The sequence below is a fragment of the Bos taurus genome, chromosome 10, assembly GCF_002263795.3.
Source record: "Bos taurus isolate L1 Dominette 01449 registration number 42190680 breed Hereford chromosome 10, ARS-UCD2.0, whole genome shotgun sequence".
Classification (NCBI taxonomy): domain Eukaryota; kingdom Metazoa; phylum Chordata; class Mammalia; order Artiodactyla; family Bovidae; genus Bos; species Bos taurus.
In genome coordinates this window covers 30353259-30378016 of record NC_037337.1, presented here as the reverse complement: position 1 = coordinate 30378016, position 24758 = coordinate 30353259, and the positions used below count along the sequence as shown (strand labels likewise).

Genomic DNA, 24758 nt, shown 5'->3' with positions numbered 1-24758 from the left:
CAGTGTTTTTCACCTATTAGAAATCTGTATGCTTGCCTTATTTACCTTTTAAGCACTCATCCACTGCAGTTATTTGTTCATTCAGTAAATGAAAAGCGTTCTGTATGAGGAGATGGAAACACTTGTTTAGACTGTCAACCAAGATATTTCAATGACTCCATCTCAGGATAAGGACTGGAGGTAAAGGGTAAAGACAGCCTGTTACTTGTCGCTCAGTTGAAATGTAACGTAATAATTGATCAGTAAATTTGAGTTTGCAGACACTTTGTGACTTTGCTAGTGGTACTGACTAAGCTCTGATTTTAATGCAAATCATTTAACTTCCCTCCAGCTGGTTTATCTGATGTTATTAGTGTTTTGTATACTGGTTTGAATTCAAAGTTAGCAAAACACTTGTTATGGATGAATATAGCTGACTTTTTAAGTTTATGAGGTCACTGGAAGATAAGTGCTAAATAAATTCAAGATGATAGAATTGTTGCAATCTTGGATTAAAGTTTCCTCAGCTAGAAGGTAGGACAAATATGATAATTTATTAAAAGGTAGTGTGAACTTAACCTAGTGGTGTGAACTTACCTTTTGCAAATTAGTGAAAATTCTGCACCTAAATATTTTGTTCTTGCTTTGGGCTGACACATAAAATATACTTTGGATTTGCTATTAAAGCATATTACTTTTCACAACACAGGGAAATGATACAATCTAAACTGAGCATTTTATGCTCTCATGCACCTGTTCACTTGCCTAATCTACAAAACATTACTTGTAGCTTATCACATTTTCATTAATCATTTTCTTACACTGTGCTAGTAAGATAGATACTGTGAGTGCTGAGGGTATCCCTTAACATTACTCCCCACTCCCCAATTATCTAGTCTTTCAACTCTTTTAATATTTCCTTTGTCCTTTTCATTTATATCAATAAAAAATGCTAAATTTCCATTTTAGGCATTGTCTTTTGATTCTGTGTTTGTGTTGTCTCCAAGGAGACATGCAAGCATTTTTGTGTACTCTTTTCCTTCCTTAATATACCCAGTATAGTTGTATCATAATTTTGCTTTGCAATTAAAATCTCCTTTTTAACAGGAGCTATAGATATATTTTTATAAGTTAAATCACTTTAGATTTTCAGAGTGGTTTCTCAGGAAGGAGTCTCTTTAAGCTGTCATCTTTGAGCTTTTCCCATTCTGTTCTCCATATTGTGTCTATCACCTTGAGACCCCACGTGGGAACTTCTGAGAAAATATGACTCTTTGAACCCCCTCCTCCTAGGTTTCCACCAGGATGACCTAACTAATCATTGTAATAGGGAAATTTAGCATCAGATAGAGCTAGAGAAGATACCTACCCACATGCCTAAGACTTAAGGTAATTTCACTAGAAAACAGTACAGAATTGAGCCTTAAATTTCATCATGTCCAATAGAAATCCAGCTACCAGTCTTGAACAAATACAAGCATATTTTGGTAAAAATGAGTAGCACAAAAACTGCTGCTGCTAAGTCACCTCAGTCGTCTCTGACTCTGCGACCCCATAGACAGCAGCCCACCAGGCTCCTCTGTCCCTGGGATTCTCCAGGCAAGAATACTGGAGTGGGTTGCCATTTCCTTCTCCAGCACAGAAACCAGAGGATATATAAACAATTAACTTAAAAGAAAAAAAGTTAATTAAGCATTAAGAGTAAATATACTCCCCCTACCATCCACTTCCTTGAAAAAAAATCAGGGGAGAAAACTTTGAAAATAGAAAACAAAGGAAGTCTACTTTGTGCTTAGAGTCTCAAAGAAGGTATTTTATGAGGAATAGGATATCATACTATAAATAGCAATCAGAATTAGAAGAGGAAGGGAAAGATAAAACCTGAGGAGAATAAATCTAGAAGAAATTGAGCAGATAGAAGATTCACAAAGAATGAAATTTCCTTCGTTTGGAGCAAGACTTGATTTTTCATTATTTTATAGATACACAGTGCCTAACATTCCTGGAAATGAGTATTCAAGCACAGTGGTAAAGAAGATCATGAACTTTCTGTTTGAATAATTTGTATGTTATTTTTATCTGAATTATTTGAGAGGTTTGGGGATGCTTATTACACTCATGGTGGTAGCTGTTTGGGTTTCAAACTGTCTGTTTCACAAGCTTTCTTTTTCTCCATTTCTCAGTATGACAACATTTTAATGGAGGAAGCTGCTCAGATTCTGGAGATAGAAACTTTTATACCTCTTCTTCTACAGGTAAGATACTGAAATTGAGACAAAGTAGAGGTTTAAGAATTCTGGAGGGTGGAATCAGAAAACTAGAGTTTGGAGGTGCTGATTGCTATGATTATGTATTCTCCTTAACTTCGTGATGTTTAGTATTCTATTTTAAGCATATAAACTTCCTTTAATCTATTCACTGGTTATTGAGTAGTTTGTATTATTGGGAGTACTATATAAAAATTCATAGTTTGTCTCTAAGTTTTGAAAAGACAGCAATTTTTCTCAAAAAAATTACATTTTTATGCAGTTTGGAGGGAAGACGAGCTTTTTTTTCATTTCTTTTAGAGTTGTTTCTGGAATTATTTTTGATCCCTGGGTACATTATTTTTCTTTATTTTATACCTGAAATGTTTTAGTTAAATGATGATGTTTAAGGATGTTTTCTTTTATTGTACAATAGTCTTTACTATGGAAGTGTTAAAAAAAAAATGTGGAATTCATGATTGAAGAACAGAGGCTCCTCTAATTTATAGATAATTGGGTTCCAAAAGTTGTTTTATAAAGCCAAGTTATCTGGTATTTTTATTTTATCAAAATATGTTTCAAGAAACAAGGAGACATGTAGAGTAGGAAATTGAAGTAATAGAGTAGGAAATTAAAGAAGGTATAATTTCTGCTGCCTGTAATTGTGATACAATTTGACATCTTTCTATTTCCCTGCTTGGGCATCTGTTTCTGTGCACCCTTTGCCTGATTAGGACCTAAGCTTCCCAGACCTCTTTGGGTTACCCTGTGTAGGGTGAATCCATGCCTGCCTTCTCAATCCTTCCAGGCTCCCTCACACACTGTCAGCGGGTGGTACCCATACAAGTCATTCTGTAAATTTGCCAGATTCCTCTCTGTGGAACTGGTGAATGGCAAGAATTAGTAAACAGTTAAAGCCATCATGTGAATAGCAACAATCTTGTGCCATGAATTAGAGATTAACAGGGTACTACATTAATTATTTTGCCATTTCCCCACTTTTTATTCCTAGAATCCTCAGGATGGTTTTAGCCGACTAAAACGCTGGATTATGATTGGTGATCATCACCAGTTACCTCCAGTCATTAAGAACATGGCCTTTCAGAAGTATTCAAACATGGAACAGTCCCTCTTCACTCGCTTTGTCAGGGTTGGAGTTCCTACTGTGGACCTTGATGCCCAGGGGAGGGCCAGAGCAAGGTAAAGGAGACTGGGCAATGGGAGAAGGGAGCAGGGGACTGGATGTTAGGGATACTACTCCTGTTTAAGGACATCAGTTCCATGATCCAACTATTCAATAGCATCTTCTGTATAGACTCTTAGCACTCTCTGCTATCTAGGAACTTGCCTGGATACACATCTACAAATTGGAAAATACCTTTATTGCCTTCAGCGTGGGTTGTGAATTGAACAAATGAGTTCCTTCATTTTATTCGTTGAGATTAATTTAAGTGACTTATAAACTAAGGGCTTCCTTTCACTGTTACCTCCTTTTTCTGCATGGCCCCAAAAGACATATGATTAATATCACTTTGAAATCTAAAGCTAGAGATGAACAAGAAGAGAACACACTAATTCTTATTCATAAAATATATAGGTTCCCTCTCAGAGTTACTTGTAGTACTTGTAGTTGATTTTCTTATTTAAGGAATAAAGATAGCATTTACCTTAGAAAACATAATAGAGTTATCATTTCTGTAATATACAGTCTCCTGATTTGCTTGATGGTAGGGAGACAAAGGTTCCTAAAACATTATTGCTAAAACAATGAGCACAAAGTAGGTAATATGGAAATTAACAGGAAGAACCCAGTTCCTTAGAAACCCCCTTAGGCATATTAAAAGGGAATGCACACTGCTAATGTTTCCTGTTGGGGGGATTTGTCTTTGAAAGCTTGTGCAACCTCTACAACTGGCGGTATAAGAATCTAGGAAACTTACCCCATGTGCAGCTCTTGCTGGAGTTCAGTACAGCCAATGCTGGCTTGCTCTATGACTTCCAGCTCATTAATGTTGAAGATTTTCAGGGAGTTGGAGAATCTGAGCCTAATCCTTACTTTTATCAGGTAAGAAAAAACAAGAAACTTTTACGTTTATTTTGTATTTTCCTGGCTTACTATCTGAATTAGTATTACTGAACCATTTAGCCAACCACTGAATAAAGGAAAGTTAGATTTCCACTTCACAGACAACACACACTTTTCTGTTTCAAATGGATTAAAAATATATAAACCAAAGAAAAGAAACAGTAAACATACTAGAAAGAAGAAAATATTGATAAATATATAATGTTGGGATGAGAAAGGTTTTTTAAGCTTACAAAATCCAAAATCATAAAGAAAAATACTGATTTAGAACAGAATTTATTTTCATCATTTAACAAACAATTAACAGCCAATAGAAAAATATAATAAGGACAAGAATATACAGTTCACAAAGATACATGTATAGCAAGTATAAATCACTGGAGCATATTTTCACCTCTGTTGGGTTAGGTTTGGGAAATTCTATACTCATGCAATGCTAGTAGGAAAGTTATGTGGTGGACATATTCTTAGTACTTATTAAAAGCAATATTCTTACTTCTATGAATTTATCCTTTAAAAAATAGACAAACTTGCAAAGACTTATATGGTAAAATGTTCAACACATCTTCCTTTACTTCAAATTATTTTGGAAAAGAAAAACAACCTAAATGTTATCAATAGGAATTAATTACACCTTTAGCTATTCCATATAATACTGAATAGCTACTAAGAATAATATTATAACTTGGTTTACTGACAAGGAGAATTTTTATGCTGTCAGGTCAGTTCAGTCGCTCAGTTGTGTCCAATTCTTTGCGACCCCATGAACCACAGCACTCCAGGCCTCCCTGTCCATCACCAACTCCCGGAGTCCACCCAAACCCACGTCCATCGAGTCAGTGATGCCATCCAACTATCTCATCCTCTGTCGTCCCTTTCTCCTCCTGCCTTCAATCTTTCCCAACATCAGGGTCTTTTCAAATGAGTCAGCTTTTCGCATCAGGTGGCCAAAGTATTGGAGTTTCAGCTTCAACATCAGTCCTTCCAATGAACACCAAGGACTGATCTCCTTTAGGATGGACTGGTTGTATCTCCTTGCATTCCAAGGGACTCTCAAGAGTCTTCTCCAACACCACAGTTCAAAAGCATCAAATCTTTGATGCTCAGTTTTCTTTATAGTCCATCTCTCACATCCATACATGACCACTGGAAAAACCATAGCCTTGGCTAGACGGACCTTTGTTGGCAAAGTAATGTCTCTGCTTTTTAAGATGCTGTCTAGGTTGGTCATAACTTTCCTTCCAAGGAGTAAGCGTCTTTTAATTTCATGGCTGCAGTCACCATCTGCAGTGATTTTTATGCTATATTAATGAAAAAATCAGGTTGCAAAGTGTATCTATAGTATCCCACTTTGTTTTTTAAAAACAAGACATACATACAGAAATACGGACAGATAATTACCACATATGGTATTTTCATGTATCATTGTTAATTTAGGATAAGTTAATTGCTCAGTTTTATGAGAGATATTCACTTGTCCAAGATAGTAACTTGTCACTTCTTGAGGTGTGATGAACGAGCAAATTGTACTAGTTAACAGTTTTCTCTATATGTGCTGCATGCTTAAGTCACTTCAGTCGTGTGCAGCTCTTTATGATACTATGGACTGCCAGGCTCCTCTGTCCATGGGATTCTTTAGGCAAGAATACTGACATGGGTTGCCCTGCCCTCTTCCAGGCAATCTGCCCAACCCAGGGATCAAACCCGCGTCTCTTAGGTCTCCTGCATTGGCAAGCAGATTCCTTACCACTAGCCTGGAAAGCCCTGATTTTTGTCTGTAAAGGGAAATAAATGCACAATCTGATTAATGTTTTCGTTACAGAATCTTGGAGAGGCAGAATACGTAGTGGCACTTTTTATGTACATGTGCTTACTTGGCTACCCTGCTGACAAGATCAGCATTCTGACAACGTATAATGGGCAAAAGCATCTTATTCGTGACATCATCAACAGACGATGCGGGAGCAATCCATTGATTGGAAGACCAAATAAGGTAATTTTATAATATGTTCTGTCATTCATGTTGCTGGCAATATAGAAAGATTTATATTTGAGTTATTTATGTTGTTCTACTTTGCTATCTCCTTTTAAAATATGTGATAAAATGAAATAATAAGAACTCTGTAAGTTATTCTCTGACACTTCTGACAGTGTTGTTGATTTACTGTGAATGTCTGTCTCACCTATCACATGGAAGATTTTTGTTGATAGTAACCAGAAATAACTGTTTCTAAAACTTTTTGTTGGTAAATGATATCTAATTATATATGTCCTTTACAATAGAAATAGGAATTATAGCATTTTTTAATCTTATTTTACAAAGGTATAATTCATACTGCTTCTTAGTGTGTGTGTGTCTCTGTGTGCATGTATACACGCATAAGAAAGTGTTTTTCTTGGGGATAAAGGAAAATCAAGTATAGTCAGACCTCAGGATTTTTTTTATTATTTTTTTTGTTTCTTATGTTATATGACAGAGTGATATCAAATAAAAATGAAGATCCCTGATTTTATCAATAAAAGTTAGAAAGATTAGAATAACAAAATGTAAATATAGTATTAGTAATGAAGAAATTAGGACTTTGGTTGTGAACGTAGCTGTATAAAGCTCTTTCGTCTTTTCTTGGAAATCATCCACAAGTAAGAGGAAAATGGGAGGGGGAGAAAACAAATGACACTTTTAGTGAGACGGCGTGTAACTCAAGATCGGGAAGAAAATGTAGGGGAAGAGAATCGAGGGGATCAGTCTTGAAAGGGACAGCAAAAACACACTTTCTGAAAGTGAGTGGCATACTTTGAAGTGTAAGAGCCACATTCCTACTCAACAGTGGATGTGGGTATTGGGGTGAGCAGAAGCCTTTCAGGTCCCAGATTGGTTCAGAGGAAACTATAGGTGAAAAATATTTGGGAAAAAAAGACTGTCTGTAGTAACAGTGAAAAAGAGGACCATCTGTTGTGAAAATCACTGAGCCTTTAGGAAACAGTTGTGCTCACCCCAGCCTATCTTCTTTATTAATACATAGTTAATCTAAGAAACCCACTTAATCAGTGGTGAAATAGAGGGGAAAAGGAAACTAGCACAAGCTCAATTTATAAACACACTAGTTGATAAGATAACATACTCCAGAAAGCATGTTGGCCTAGAACAGCTGAAAATGTTGAATGCATACTTGGGTATGAATTTTAAAATGCTTAATGAAGTAGCCACTTCTGTAAGGGAAGGCTACAAAACAAAGAAATTGAAGAACCCAGGAAGAGATAAAATGGAAACTAGCAGAAAGTAAAATAAAATCAGAGCTGGAGACAAAAGGAATGGGGAGGAACAGATACTGTGGAACATTCCATAAGGGATATAGAGAGTGAAAATGAAAAACTAATAACTTTGAAATATAGAAAGTTTAGAAATATAAGAATCTCTATCTCTGTTCTTTTACTTATAAGTAACAAAAAAAACTTAATAAGGAAAGTTACTCTCTCTTATATCAAGAAGATAAAACGGATACTAGGTATATAATGAACAAAGATGGTCCCTGCTTTCATGGGCTGAGTAGTCTAGTAGAGGGAAGACTATTAAAACCACAAATAGTTACTTCATTATCCAGAGTTAAAGATGAGTGCTCTAAGTGTGACATAGGGACATAGCCTAATCTAGTTACCATGGTTTATTTCATAGGGTTCATTTACTTGTTCCTTCAGTTCCAACTATATAGTTATGTTCTTTGGGGATTGATTATTTTAAGGATAAGATTTTTATTTCTAGCATATTATTTTAATGATCTCTCACGAGTTTTTGCTTTTGAAAATCTACCACATTCCCCTTTTTTTCCTCCCAGGTGACAACTGTTGACAGATTTCAAGGTCAACAGAACGACTACATTCTTCTGTCTCTAGTACGAACCAGGGCAGTGGGCCATCTGAGGTATGTAAGCAAGCATTTTTATAATAGTGTTGAATCTTACTATCTGCTTCAGTTTTGAGCTTTCATAGCTAAGTAGTTTTCAGGTTTAATTGTTATAGTTAATTGTTATGGCAATTTTTGGTGCTTTTTGTTGGAATGTAACAGTATCATATTCTTTGTGTAATCATTGCCATTGCTTCTGAATTTTTTGAATCTTAAATATTTTAGTCATTTTAACTTTTTTTTCTCTTCAGGAGCATTCAGAGATAGCATTTGATCATAAAATATTATACATACACACATATATTTATATATATGTATCCTATATCTGTTTGAAATTTAATGTAAGAAATTAAAGGAGGTAAAGTGGTAAAAAGTCTCAAGTAAATTTTTCATTGCACAGGATTTCTGACTTTACCCGGCACAGTCTTTTAGCTCAGTGTTAGAGAGGATAAAGGAACCATTTGTTCTCTCAGGATTAAGAATTGTCAAAACAAACAGTAACCTATTTTTATCATTTATTGTGATGTATTTATGTGCTGGAGATTTTGTGGGAATAATATCTCCTTATTACAAAGCAGCCATTTAGTTTTATATAAACCTTCATCTCATATGACTTACTAGCAAAAATGTAAGGAGAGTTCATTTTATTATTTTATTTAATGGATATATAAAGAAAATTCTGTATGCTCTCTTAATGTTGTCATTAAGTCAAGATCTATTTGATATTTAACCCAGAGTGCTCATGTTCCACTAAGCCAATAACTTTTATGTAGGAGTAAACAAAAGATGTAATGTTTCAAGAAATAATTTCAAGACTATAACATTCTAAAATACATTTTATTTTTACTTAAGTGTCAAACATGTTTTTGGAAACTAACTTTTCTAAAAAGCAGTTCCCTTTCCACATTGAAATTTATAGCTGCTGCTAAATAGGGCATCATTATGATTTACCTAGTTAAAATCTCTTTATCCAGGCTCACAGTATGAAGACAAGAATACTGCTTCCTCCTCTCCCCACCTTTTCTCTTACTCTGTAGTACTTTTGTCTTTTCCACATTCCCATGACTTTATCTCTATGCTGTTCTTTACCTGACTTTTCCGAAAACTCAACTAAATAAAGAGAAATATGATGATAATAAAATGCTTATAAATGAAGACTTAAAAAAGAACCTGATTTCATTATTGTCTCACATATCCAGCTTTTCTTTATCCAAATAAATTAATCCTCTTTATATCTGCCAAACTTTTGTTTTGGAAGTTCAGCTTCTTCAGTGGCTGCTGGTGATAGTGATGGTAGTTTTATTGAAGCACAGAGGGGGGAAAACTTAATTTGCCAATTACCTGTAATTCAGCTATCAGATAGTTTAGGTATCTTAGTGAGAATTTTATCAAGCTCCTCATAGAATTTTTGGTTTGTAGATGCAGTCTTTCATGTCTTTGTTTTTTTTAAGAAGCAGTAAAATATTTTGTCTTTCAAATTTCAGGATACCAAGGAAACCTTCCATCTTCCATATTTTCTTCTTAGTAGCATTTTTATTGAGATATAATACACATGCTGTACAATTCAGTGTGTAAATAAACTATTTTTAAGTGTATAATTCAATGATTTTTTGTGTATAAATAAACTGTATTTTAAGTGTACAGTTCAATGATTTTTTAGTATGTTCATAGAGTTATACAACTATATTCACAATTTTAGAACATTTTCTAAAATAGCAAGAGACCCTATACCTATCAGCGGTTACTCCCTTCCTCTCCCCGTCAAGTCCTTGGCAACCACTGTTCCACTTTGTCTATAGATTTGCCTGTTCTGGACACTTCATGTAAATGAAATTACTTGGCATAGTGTATTCAGGATTCATCCATGTTGTAGCATGTGTTGATACTTCATTCCTTTTAATTGCTAAATAACATTTTGTTTTGTGAATATTTTACATTTTATGTACCCATTCATCAGCTGATGGACGCCAGGATTGTTTCCATTTTGTGACTATTTGGACTGCTGTGAACATTCATGTACAAGTTTTTGTGTGAAACTATGTTTTCCTTTCTCTTGCCTGTATACCTAGGAGTAGAATTGCTGGGTCTTGTGGTAACTGTCTAACCCTTTAAGTTAGTGCCTGCCATATTTCTTTTACCCATCCAGATAGACTAAGCAGGTGGTTGTGTAGAAGCTAGACTATTCAGCTTTGGTTCCAGAGACCTGTTTGGGGACACTGTGGAGCTGTTCAGAAGCTAGAACAGTGAGACATTTCTGGTCCCTTTTCCAGCATTCATTGTTCTTGTCCCTACTGACTTGAATAGTCCAGCTACAAATAGAAATGCTTGTGGCTCGTTCAGAGCAAGTCAGTGAAACCGTCCCCAGCCATCCTCTGGAGATCATGAGAGAAGGTAGCAGTTCCCATTGCCCCAGTTTCAAGTTACAGCTCCAAGGAACCCGACCTCTTCATGCTGCCACCCTGTACTTTTTTTGCCTAGTACTTTGATATGTTTGTGGTGTTGGATCATTCATTTAACAGATATTCTCAGATCCTTCTGTTATTTGGCCGTATGCTAGGTTCATGATATATAATGGTAAATCTAACATTCATTATCTCTCCCCCCATGAAGCTTAGAATCCAGTGGGGGAGACATTAAACATGTCTTTGGGAAATAGCTGCATTTGATTCTGCAGAAGATTTTAGTCTGTACAGTGGAGATGAGCGTAGTAGAGCCACTTAACTGCACTGCCGTACGGGGGACTAGAGGGCAGAGTTCCTCAGAGGAGCAAGCGTGCTGCCCTGCTGCCCCTGCAGTAGCGCTGTGGCTGTGCTCCGCCTAGAGACAGAGCCTTCTAGAAGGATGAGAGGAGGAGAACGGAATAAAGTTTTAATACTTGTGTGAGAGCTCATGCTAAGTATTTCTAGCATTGTACCTCTATTACTAGTTTTGGAACCACCCACCTATGGCATGACCCCTTGGGCTTCTAAGGAAGGTGGAGGAAGTGAAAAACAATTTGACTTGCAGTAACCTAAAGATAACATTTCTTTCAAGAATCCAGTGTGTCACAAATGTAGAAATTCATGAGAACTTCTGTAAAAGGGTATGCTTTCTCCTTCCACCTAAATGAATTTCTCTTCGTTCGGGTTGGTGGGGTATAGGGATTGTACACCCCTCAACATAACTGCTATTATATATTGATATTGTACAGTTCCTTCTGATAAGGGAAACTAGATCCTTATCAAGGCCATTAAACAACAGAAAATGAGACTGAATAGAGATATTCCCCAAATATCTCACATTATGCAGAGACAAAAAGCCATTTGATAAATATTTCAATTCCCAATTCTCTGTCTGGTTATTATATGATCTTTGTAACATTTGGTCCCTATAACACTCTTTAACACTTTTTTTCAGGTATTAGGGATGCTTATACCAGATTTTGTTATTATTCATAAACATCATCTCTTTCGTAGAATACTCAAAAATTAAATAGCCATCTAACAGCATCTTAGGAAAACAAACTGTCCTCCATATTGAAAACGAAAGCCATGTTTTCTTACTAAAACACATTGTAACTAATGTGAAATAATGAAGTGAAATCAGGCTTGCATAGCTACTCTTTTATTGTTTTTTTTTCTTTTTACAGTAGATCCTTGTTGTTTATCTGTTTAAATATAGCAGTCTATACTTATCAATCCTAAACTCCCAGTCTGTCCCTCCCCACCACCCTTTTCCCCAGGTAACCATGAGTTCATAATCTGTTTCTGTTTCTGTTTTGTAAATAAGTTCATTTGATTCAGGTAAATTCAGTAAAATTTTAAGAACATATTCTTCCTAAAAGATAAAGGAAACTGCCATCATTCATCATTTGGCCAGCTACCTGGGTAGCTGAAGCATGCATTTTGGCATTTTTATCACTGTTTATGTGAACACTGAGACCTATTATAAGCCAGGGATTGGGCGTAGGTACTAGAGTAAATGCATGAATAAGACACGATATTATTATATCATATCATCATTTTGTATTTATGTTTGTATTGTAATTATTATTATAAATATGTATAAAGCAGTGTGATTAGAGTTATCCAAGAAGTAAAATTTGACCTATTAACCTTGACAGAGCATGGGAATTTGGTGGGTGAAGTAGAGGAAGGGCTGGTTTGGATTGACTTAATGGTGGTGACACAGTAAATTGGTAACTAACAACTGAACTATTATTGCTACTTAAACCTTTTTTTAACTTATTTTATATTGGAGTATAGTCAATTAACAGTGTTATGATAGTTTCAGGTGGACAGCAAAGGAACTCAGCCATCCATATACATGTATGCATTCTTCCCCAAACTCCCCTCCCTTCCAGGCTGCCACATAACTTTGTATTTAAACCTTTTAAATCAGTGTATTGGTTATTTTGTGATTTCCCCCTACTCTCTCCACTCAGAAACACTTAGAAGTTGGTAATAAAGCATTAACTTCTTACTTGGTTAACTAGTTACATAGCACCCATTAACTTAATGCTTATCCTGTAAGTTTTTAAGAAACCTAACCTAACTCTTTATTTGGAGAAGGAAATGGCAACCCACTCCAGTACTCTTGCCTGGAGAATCCCAGGGACAGGGGAGCCTGGTGGGCTGCCATCTATGGGGTCACACAGAGTCGGACACGACTGAAGTGACTCAGCAGCAGTAGCAGCAGCAACTCTTTATTGCCACAGCTTAGCAGTAATATTTAGTAGAATGTTTACAAAATAAAAGGCTACATAAATATATTTTTAATCGTGATATATTTTTAATCGTGATATATTTTAATTAATTTTGTTTGTTTCTCAAAGGGATGTCCGTCGCTTAGTGGTTGCCATGTCTAGAGCCAGACTTGGACTCTATATCTTCGCCAGAGTATCCCTCTTCCAGAACTGTTTTGAACTAACTCCAGCTTTCAGCCAGCTCACAGCCCGCCCACTTCATTTGCATATAATTCCAACAGAACCTTTCCCAACCAGTAGAAAGGTAAGACTTCTTTCTTCATTGTGTGGGGCAACATTTATTTAGGTGACTGCATTGTTTGAGAGCACCACATAGGTCATCTGATCACTGGTTTAGAGTGCTCCTTACACTAAGGAACTGAATTAGATCTTCTATGTAAAAATAATACCAGCTATCATAGTAAGGAAATCCTTACTGGATTCTAACACTTACAGCTTAATGTCCTCTTACTGTTCTTACGTCCTCCAAACCCTAACAGTGTTCATACTTAAGTTGGAGACATAAACTTCTATTGAAGTGTTATCTTTCAGTGTTTTTCACTATATACTTAACTTTCTTTTTCTGTTTTTTAAAATTTATTACTGAAGTATAGTTGATTTACAGTGTTGTGCTAGTTTCTGGTATACAGCAAAGTGATTGAGTTATACATATATATACATTCTTCTTCATACTTTTTTCCATTGTGGTTTATCATGGGATATTAAATATAGCTCCCTGTGCTACACAGTATATTGTTTATCCATTCAATATATAATAGTTTGCATCTGCTAATCCCAAACTCCCAGTCCATACCTCCCTCACCCACTCCCTTGGCAACCACAAGTGTGTCTGTCTGTTCTTTCATAGATACGTTCATATGTGTCGTATTTTAGATTCCACATATAAGTGATTGTACTTAACTTTTCTTTTTGCCTTCTTCTAGAATGGAGAGAGACCATCCCATGAAGTACAGATAATAAAGAATATGCCCCAGATGGCAAACTTTGTATATAATATGTATATGCATTTGATACAGACCACACATCATTATCATCAGGTAAGTTTTCTCGGAATTGACTTACTATTGTTCTTGCTGTAGAATCTTCTCTGTTGGCAAATAAATCTTTAAAGTACTTGATTATTCCTTGTGAGACACCAGCTAAACCAAAGTAGATTGCTATTCATATAACATCTATATTTTAAAAACATCTTTTGTAGATACGATCTGGTATATAATAAATTCCACATATCTAAAGTATACAATGTGATATGTTCTGGTATTTGTATGTACCCATGAAAAGCAAAGGAGAAAAGGAAAGATGTAAACATCTGAATGCAGAGTTCCAAAGAATAGCAAGAAGAGATAAGAAAGCCTTCTTCAGCAATCAATGCAAAGAAATAGAGGAAAACAACAGAATGGGAAAGACTAGGGATCTCTTCAAGAAAATCAGAGATACCAAAGGAACATTTCATGCAAAGATGGGCTCTATAAAGGACAGAAATGGTATGGACCTAACAGAAGCAGAAGATATTGAGAAGAGATGGCAAGAATACACAGAAGAACTGTACAAAAAGATCTTCACGACCCAGATAATCACGACGGTGTGATCACTGACCTAGAGCCTGATATCTTGGAATGTGAAGTCAAGTGGGCTTTAGAAAGCATCACTACGAACAAAGCTAGTGGAGGTGATGGAATTCCAGTTGAGCTCTTTCAAATCCTGAAGATGACGCTGTGAAAGTGCTGCACTCAATATGCCAGCAAATTTGGAAAACTCAGCAGTGGCCACAGGACTGGAAAAGGTCAGTTTTCATTCCAATTCCAAAGAAAGGCAATGCCAAAGAATGCTCAAACTACCGCACAATTGCACTCATCTCACATGCTAGTAAAGTAATGCTCAAAATTCTCCAAGCCGGGCTTCAGCAATATGTGAACCGTGAACTTCCTGATGTTCAAGCTGGTTTTAGAAAAGGCAGAGGAACCAGAGATCAAATTGCCAACATCCGCTGGATCATGGAAAAAGCAAGAGAGTTCCAGAAAAACATCTATTTCTGCTTTCTTGACTGTGCCAAAGCCTTTGACTGTGTGGATCACAATAAACTGTGGAAAATTCTGAAAGAGATGGGAATACCAGACCACCTGATCTGCCTCTTGAGAAATTTGTGTGTAGGTCAGGAAGCAACAGTTAGAACTGGACATGGAACAACAGACTGGTTCCAAATAGGAAAAGGAGTTCATCAAGGCTGTATATTGTCACCCTGTTTATTTAACTTATATGCAGAGTGCGTCATGAGAAACGCTGGACTGGAAGAAACACAAGCTGGAATCAAGATTGCAGGGAGAAATATCAATAACCTCAGATATGCAGATGACACCACCCTTATGGCAGAAAGTGAAGAGGAACTAAAAAGCCTCTTGATGAAAGTGAAAGAAGAGAGTGAAAAAGTTGGCTTAAAGCTCAGCATTCAGAAAACAAAGATCGTGGCATCCGGTCCCATCACTTCATGGGAAATAGATGGGGAAACAGTGGAAACAGAGTCAGACTTTATTTTTCTGGGCTCCAAAATAACTACAGATGGTGACTGCAGCCATGAAATTAAAAGACGCTTACTCCTTGGAAGGAAAGTTATGACCAACCTAGATAGCATATTCAAAAGCAGAGACAGCCTGGCGTGCTACGATTCATGGGGTCGCAGAGTCGGACATGACTGAGCGACTGATCTGATCTGATCTGATGACTAAAATTGAGATTATGAACAGATACATTATTCCCCCCCTCCAAAGTTTTCCATGTACACCTGAATAATCCCTCTCATCCCTCACCAGTTCTTATTCCACCTTCTCCAGGAAACTGAGGATCTACTTTCTGTCACAATAATTAGTCACCATATTTTAGATGTTTATGTAAATAGACTCAAACAACATGTACTCTTTTTCCCCTACCTGTTATTGCTCAGCATTATTTTAATATTCATTTGTACTTCAGAATGTATCAGTAGTCCTTTTCCTTTTATTGTTGAATAAGCAATCCATTATACAGATGTGCTAAGTTTACCCATTCATAATTGATGGACATTTGGGTTTGCCTCCAACATTGGCTCTTACAAATGAAACTACTATGAACATTCTCCTACAAGTCTTGTACCTTCTCTTTGGTAAATTTCTAGGAGTGGAATGGTTGGGTAGTATGGGAAGTATGTATTCAACTGTTTTTAAGAAACTGCCCACCTGTCTTACAAAGTTGTCGTTGGTCAGTTGCTAAGTCATATCCGTTTCTGCAGCACTGTGGACTGCGGCTCGCCAGGCTTCCCTGTCCTTCACTGTCTTCTGGAGTTTGCTCAAACTCATGTCCGTTGAGTCAGTGATGCCATGCAACCATCTCATCCTCTGTCACCCTATTCTCCTCATGCCCTCAAGTCTTCCCCAGCATCAAGGTCTTTTCCAATGAGTGGCTCTTCACATCAGGTGGCCAAAGTATTAGAACTTTGGCATCAGAACTTCCAGTGAACATTCAGGGTTGATTTCCTTTAGGATTGACTAGTTTGATCTCCTTGCTATCCAAGGGACCTCTCAAGAATCTTCTGTAGCACCACAATTCAATTCTTTGGCATTCAACCTTCGTTATGGTCCAACTCTCACATCCGTACATGACTACTGGAAAAACCATAGCTTTGACCATAGTCTTACAAAATTGTACTATTTTATATTCGCACCAGCAATGTGTGAGTGCTCACACATACTTACTCTTGATCTTTTTTATTTTAGCATTCCAGTAGGTATGTAGTGGTCTCATTGTGGTTTTAATTGGTGTTTCTCTAATAACTATTGATGAACATCTTTTCATGTGGTTATTTGCCTTCTGTATATCTTATGTGAGGATGTGTCTATTTAGATCTCTCACTCTTTTGGGTTGTTTTATTATTAATGAGTTTTGAGAGTTTTAAATTTTAATCTGACTACAAGTTCCTCATCAGATGTTTGTTTTTACAAATACTTCCTAGTCTGTGACTTTTTTTTTTTTTTTTTTCATTTTTAGATGTCTTTCAAGTCCCAGTGTATCAAGTTGTTTCTTTGTGATTCATGCTTTTTGTGTCCTAAAAGCATTTAGCATTACCCAAAGTTATGGTTTTATTCCAGTGTTTCATTCTAGAAGTTTTATAGTTTTTTTGTTATATTTATAAGTATGATACATTGTGAGTTAATTTATTTGGTGCAAGAGTTGAATTTTGCTCATTTCCATGTGAACATCCAGTTATTTCAACACCATTTCCTGAGGAGGCTGTTTTTTCCCCTCTGTTGACCTGACTTTTTTTTTTTTTTTTTTTTTAGATTAAAAAAGCAATTTTTCAAATTGAGATCTAATTGACACATAATTTTATGTTAGTTTCAGGTGTATAAAATAATGATTTGGTATTTCTATACATTGCAAAACAATCACCACAATAAATCTAGTTAATATCCTTCACCACACAAAATTGCACATTTTTTTTCCTAATGTTGAGAATTTTTAAGATCTTGTGGTTTTAGTAAAAAAAAAAATCCATTGACTGTATATGTGAGAGTCTTATTTTTGGGCTTTCTGTCTTGCTCTGTTGATCTTTGTGTCTTTTCCTTTTGCCATTACACTATCTTTCTTAGAATTTCTTTATAGTAAATATTGAAATTAGATAATGTGAGTCCTGGAAATTCCCTTGGTAGTCCGGTGGCTAGGAAGGACCCCACGCTTTCACTGCCAAGGGCACAGGCTCAATCGCTGGTCAGGGAACTAAGATATTGCATGCCGCACATTACGGCCAAAATGATAATAATAGTAATGTTACTCCTTCATTTTTGTTGTTCTTTTTCAAAATGTTTTTGCCTATTCTAGTTCCTTTGCTTTTCTCTTTACATTTTAGAATCAGCCTATCTCTTTCTATCCCTAGACAAAAGCATGCTGAGGTTTTGATTAGGATTTTTGAGTGTTATTGCTTAGGATCAATTTGGGAGAAATTAACATAACAATAGTTAGTCTTCTTTCCATGAGTATGATATCCCTCTCCACTATATTTAGGTCTTTGAATTCTCTCATCAGTGTTTGGCAGCTTTCAGCCTACAGCCTTCATACATATGTTGTTAGTTTTATCGCTAAGTATTTCACATTTTGTGCTGCCATTGTGAATACTGCTTTAAATTTTTTTCAGTTTCCAACAAGAGAAACAAAATTCCTAAAGAAAGAAGCCAAGCCTTAGCTCCAGAAAGGGAAGCCGAGTATATAGGGCTGCTCCAGTGCTCTGGTTAAGTGGGACAGAAGCCCTGTACTTGCTGCTCTCTCCCTGCCTTGTCTCAAGGCTTGGTTCATCTTCCCCCTCACAGTGCTCCTTGATTGAAGTGGGCCTTTTCTTGAGTTGGTGTGCCAGTCAGTCCTAATCAGCCACTCTTTTCCAGTGTTTATAATAAGTTCCTTTATGAAAAAATTTAATAGCTTTTGATATTGGTTTTTCTCCCCAAAGATTTAATATATATTCTCATCTTATTATCTGATATCTGTGTAAGCATATTCCATGGAATTGACAAAACCTAGGCCATTATCATCAGAGTTGTTACCTCTGCAATATAAAACAGCCCTCAGTGTTTTGGAGCTTTCTAGGGTGACAGTATCTATTAGGAAGATAATGCGGGAGCGTAACTTTATAAGCCAGGTGGATTTTTTGTTTTTTGATTCATTAATGTTTTCCCTCTTTTTTTTTCTTCATCAGACTTTATTACAGCTACCACCTGCTATGGTAGAAGAAAGTGAGGAAGTTCAAAGTCAGGAAACAGAATTGGAAACAGAAGAAGAGGCCATGTCTGCTCAAGCTGACATTGTACCTGATGAAGCAACAGATGCCAGCTCCAGTCAGGAAACCTCAGCCTCTGAGACTGAAACCACCCCCAACCAGACAGGAGCCAGCTCCAGTCCAGAGGCTATCCCTGCTGAGTCTGAGATCACTGGGACAGGACCGGTAACTGTACCATCGGAGAATAACACCCCTCATGATGTCACATCCACTCCCGGAGAAACCGAGTAGCCAAGCTGTAGCCCTTCTTAGAGAGAACATTTCATTAACAAAGTCATAGGTAAAGTTACTTCTTGTATTTTATATATGCTTCTGCCATTATAATGGCACTAATTAATATTCAGTCCTTATTTTTGTTAGCTGATTGTCAGTGTTTGTCGTCTTGGATATATTAAAAAAGAATGTATGTGTATGAACAACTCCAATTTTATTTGTTCAATCAGAAGAATAAATAACCATTCCTTTGCTATTTTGATCATTAACTATGTCTGTAATCATACCGACATTAGAAGAATTTTGTATGGAATAATAGTTCACATTTTTAGTGAACTTCTCTAAAAAAAAGGATAAAATGTACTGGAATTAACCATAAATGACCTTAATTAAGCAAGTGTCCAACTTGGGGAGGAAATCATTTCTTCTATCATAGTGTGAGATGATCAGGTCATGTGTCTTTCTGTCCTTCATTTCTTTGCTGTCTTCCTTGATGGAAAGGCATTAACACCACAGGATATAGATTACTCCAGTCCATCGAAGAGGACATGCATTTCCTTCCCCCAGACCTCAGAGTGTGTTAGAGTCACCTAGAATGTCTATTTATTCTTGAGGCTGCTCCAGAACTAATGAATCAGAGTCTCAGGGTTAGAGCCCAGGAGCCTGCATTTTTATGTTTACAGGTGCTACACCATTAACATTTGAATTGCTGACTGAATGGCATTGGATTAGTCTGGTGAAGACTGAGCCAAAATTCGTCATTCAGCTAAACAAGAAGAATCTGGCAAATCCATCTGGGCAGGAGCAAAGGTCCAGGGTCCAGGCAGTGAAAATCAGTGAACTTATTTAATTCCTGTATTCATGATGGATTTCTCCCAACACAGAGGTTCTAAGTTTTCTGTCTTGTTTAGTTCTCCTGATAGATAGCCAACTACAAGGAGACCTCAAGGTAAAATGTGCTTCAGATTTGGGAAAGCAACTGTACTAGGACATTGCTACTCAAGTGTGGTTTGCAAATCAGCAGCATCAGTGTTGCGCTGAAATTTGTTAGAAATGCAGAAGTTTGGGCTGTAGCCCAGGTCTACTAAATCTCAGTCCACATTACCACAAAGTCCCTTGGTGATTCATCTGCACTTTGTAGTTTGAGAAGCACTGTACTGAGATTACTGTGCTGTCCTCACATGAGCCAGAGGTAGAACAGTGATTCTGTGATGATAGAATTTACAGTGAGTGTGACTTATGTTTTCTGACAATGAACCTCTACTGACAAGGTCCCTGGGCATGGTGACCAGAGAAGAGATGAATATGTATATGTGGGGAGGGTGAGATTGCCCACTGGCTCTCTTCCCGCTTTCCACATCTGCTGGAGTGGCTAAGGGGCACATTTCCCCAAAGTTCTCCTCCAGTGCATCTACCTTGAGGCCTGACCATGTCCAACAAAGTTTTGAAGAATTAAGCAAGAATTAGCACAGTGCCAGTGAAATGCTTCTCTGGTCTTAACATTTCGAAGGAATGATGAATTTGTCAGGACATTAAACCCAGAAAGTCAAGTCCCTGATATTTTTGAGTAACTAGTGTTTACTTAACTTTACCAGTCTATGGTGGGTGTCATTTAGACTCTCATCTTGATGCTTCCCGCAGCATCAACAATTGTGTAAAGATTGGATGGGGAGGGGGAAATGAAGTGATAGGATAATGAGGAGAGTGAAATGCCAAGGAAACTAAACTCAGAAACCCACCTCTGTTTGTTAGCAGAGCCAGGATGGCACCAAACGGTCTGTTACGTAATTTCTCTGGGTATAAGCATTTGAAACCAGGTGTTGTGGGCCTCACCTAGTGTGAGGACTACTCTCAGAATTATTTTCATTTGTGAATGTATAGTATCAGGCTAAGCAAGAGGGAAAGCAGCTTTACCGTATTACTGTCTTTCCTAGAAAAGATTGATTTTTCCCTCTAGCCTTTAGAGGATATGAATCATGGTACCTGAAACCAAAATAAGCAAACTGTTGTGCTGTCTTTCCTTAAATAAATCATTTCCCTAAGACTGTATATCACTCTGTCTAACTCGGTGACTGAACTTTTTTATCGGCCACCTGATTTTTATCACTAACAAGAAAATTTTAACTGGAAGGTAAATAATTTCTTTGCCTTCATCAAATTAAGAAAGGGATAATGAAAGTGGGACTTGAATTATTTTAAATTGTTTATTCACTAGAAAGGCCAGTGAATTGCAGTTGACTATAAAATTGTGTAATTTTTAAAGGAACTTAAGAGAGCTTTTCTTATTTTAAATAATGAGGAAACTGAATCAGAGGTTCTTAACCAGGGTCACAACTGTGGGAGACTGGGGTAGAATCCAGTTTATAGACTAGGGCAGTTTTTGCTTTTTTTTTTTAAGTCAACCACACTTGAGCACTTGCTTCATAAATGTAAAAATTTTCTATTTAACTTGGAGTTACTACAGACACAGGTATTCTCGCCAGGTGACCATTTCAGATTAATGTTCCCATTGCTCTGCATCCTGTTTTTCGTATTTGAATATGTCATGATTTTGGAGTTTATTTTTAAAAGCAAACCAAAAAGACACATGCCAAGAGAAATAGCATGAAATGAAGCAATTCAAGTATTTAGACTTTTTCCCACAAAATGCTGAGTTAAGAAAGTTCGTTACCAGCAGTTGAGAATAAATAGCTGTATTGATTTGGGCAAGTGAGTGGAAAGATCTAAATATTATCAGTTCCCTTGAAGTTAGTGTGATGATAAAAGATATTTTGTTAGATACCGAGAGAAATAGTACAGATGGACCATTTGTGCTCCTATAAAAAATGAAGTTTTTTATGATCAGGAGACAACATGATATTGTAAAACAGACTTTGGATTCATCCAGTCCTGACTTAAATTTTACTTCATTTGCTCATCAGTATTTGGTTTGACCTTGACAAGTATTATAACCTCTCTAAGTCCCAGTTTTGTTATCTACAAAATGGGGGAAAGATCTGTTTGTTTGTTAATAGGGTAATTCTTACGAAAATATCTGCCACCTGGCTGCTCAGTAAATACCAGTACCCACCCCACCCCACCCCACCCCCGCCCTCCATTTTCCTCCAAATCTTTTATTACCAAATAATTCTCTGACTCGAGCACTTAGCTATGCCCCCACCCAGGGAGTATGGAGGACGACGAAGAAGGCCAAACGTGGCGGCAGTTGACATTTGAGATCAAGGGTCAAATTTACTGATTCAGAACCTTGAAATCAGCCCATAACAACATTGAGGAAGGTCTCTGCTGAAATTAAAATATCTGGCAGATGAAGACGCTAGGTATCATTGTGCTTGGGATGTACTGATAACATCAGTTCTGTATCCTGTATCACCCACCTCAAGATCATCTATATTATTGCACTTATCTAGCTTGAATATGCTTTTTCCTTTTCATCTTGCAGTCACTCATATAGTGTTTTAGAGATGTTTCTTCAATTAAAATAAGATTAAACAGATTGAAAAAAAAAAAAAAAAAAAACGACCTTTTTGCACACGTCAGAAAAGCTCTTAAAAACAGGCAGTGCTTTGCTTCCTGTGAAAAATGCTTGGCTGTTAGCCTTTGTAATTATGAAGCAGTCATGTTAATAGATGTTTAAGAATGATAACAACTGGAGCTGTACTGAGCCAGTAATGGAAATGAGCATGTGAGACTGTTTTTTCTTTATCCATTGCTACTCTTCAGTGCCCAAGAAAGGGTTCTAATTCAGAAGTATCCAAAAGCTTTGGACATTCTTGTCTTCCTTCATAGAGACAAACCCCAGCTCAGCCTTCTGGAGCATGACTCAGAATGCAGCACAGTTGCTGTGCAGACTGACAGCTTTATTGCTGGCTCTGCCTTTTTGTTTCCATTTAACATCACTGCCTACTTAAACTTTTGCACTTACATATACAGATGGCTGATCCCAGTATTTCTCAACATATGTTACAAAAACCATTCATCTGAAAGAATACTTGGAAAAAAACACGTTCCATGGTCAAATAAGTTTGAGGAACATAATTAATTATTATTCCCCATTTGTAGACTAATAGTGCATTGTTAGTTAATGAAAGGTTATTTACTGCTGGAAAAAAATCAAGTTAACTTTATTTAATCTAGCATTTCTCAAACTTATTTGACATTGGAACTCTTTCTTTTTCTTCTTTAAATTAAGACATTCCAGGGAACTGGTTCTGAGGTTTGATATTTTTACATTAGCAAATGAACTTTGATTCCTCCTTAGAAAATTAGGGGGGTAAGAATATACAAGCCCCAAAAATGCTGCTTTGGCAAAAGGAATATTTTGAGCTGAAGGCAGTTGAGAAGACGCAGATACAGGAAGTTTTCTCAGTCCTTTTGCTTCTGCCTGAAAGCAGGGCATGAATTTCCCTTTGTAAAGATGTCCCCTCTCTCCTGAACTAGGAAGAAAACACCCCTTATTACTACACACAGAGATGATGCTGAAATGAGTCTGCATAAACCTTACTAAAATAACTCACCCTTATCTTCCATTAATTTCCCCATATATTTACTTTCCCACAATTTACAACCCCTAAAAACTCAAACTCCTTTTTTTGCCTTATTTACTTTTCCATAATTTATTATCTTTTGTTAAAATAGTATATAAGCTTAGAAGCCTAATAGTCTGGGTGGAATTTTTACTTCTTTTCTGTGCAACTCCATGGAAGTAAAGTTAAAAAACATCAATTAAATTTATATGCCGTTTCTCCTATCAATTTGTCTTTTATCAACTTAATTCATAGGCCCCAGTTACAGACCTAAGAAGGCAGAGGAAAAGTTTTGTCTCCCCTACAAAAATAAGACTTTAATACATTGTTTTTCCACAAGTAACCAGAGGCTCAAGTAACAGCAGAAGAATCTAGAGGTGAAGTGATTTGTACAAAATGTCATAGTGTAATTTGTTGAGTGTCATGTGGTATTAATAGCAACATCCTGAAAATGCAAATGAGTAAAAATTTGATCAGTGTACCATGACATTTGTTCATGTGAGCCTTCGAAGAAAAGGTCACTGAGCATTTTCTGTTTACATTTTAATTTTAGGCTCCAAGATTTCACACCAACTTTTTCTCATTTTTTTTACTCTGCAGTAAAAGAACAGTCTATGTATTTCCAATGTGTGTTGTTTTCTCAGTTCTCTAAATGTGTGTTTTCTTTAAAAGTTTGTTTCAAAAAGGGAGAGGATTTAACATGGGCAACGGGGGTGCACCAGAAATAATAGAAGAAAATTTAGACAAATATAAAACATGAAAAAATTTCCTTTCAGAAAAATGTAAGAGAGAAGACCCCAAAACTTACCTTGCATCAGACATGTTGAATTCTCTCTTAGTTGATCTCCAGAGATGACTGCCCACTTCTCTCTTTCTCTCCATCTTTGACTTAACTTGGTACATTCACCTGAGACCTCATCTCACAGTAAATCTAAGGGCAAGAACTTCAATGGTAGCTGTTTCTCCTTGGGAGATGCCTGGTTTAATATGAATAGCTATTTTGAGAAACTGATTTTATCAACCTTTTTTTTAAAAAAGTCAAGAGTTCCTGGTAGAAGGTGGTCATATAAAATATTATCTTTTTCTTCTCCAGGCATTCATTCACTTTGAGGGGAGTTTTCTTCTGGCTTTTAGTTCAGCTGTTCACGATGACTGTGGTTCTGTATGACTGTGTTTCTATCACCCCTCTGCTTCTAGCAGCACTTCCCAGTGCTGGTTTCTTCTAACCCCAGACTTCCCCAGAAACAGTAGTGGAACAAGAATAGA

General features: G+C 36.7%; 1 protein-coding gene across 1 annotated transcript in view; it reads left to right on the top strand.

Annotated features, from left to right (window-relative positions):
- AQR (aquarius intron-binding spliceosomal factor) overlaps window positions 1-19165 on the top strand; it is an 81299-nt gene extending 62134 nt beyond the window's left edge. The window contains 8 exon segments of the mRNA NM_001098091.1: window positions 2163-2234; window positions 3238-3425; window positions 4119-4290; window positions 6134-6304; window positions 8145-8230; window positions 13026-13200; window positions 13880-13993; window positions 18673-19165. Coding sequence (NP_001091560.1) covers window positions 2163-2234; window positions 3238-3425; window positions 4119-4290; window positions 6134-6304; window positions 8145-8230; window positions 13026-13200; window positions 13880-13993; window positions 18673-18984 — 1290 coding nt within the window. The 3' untranslated portion in view covers window positions 18985-19165.
- Window positions 19166-24758: the final 5593 nt, after the last annotated feature.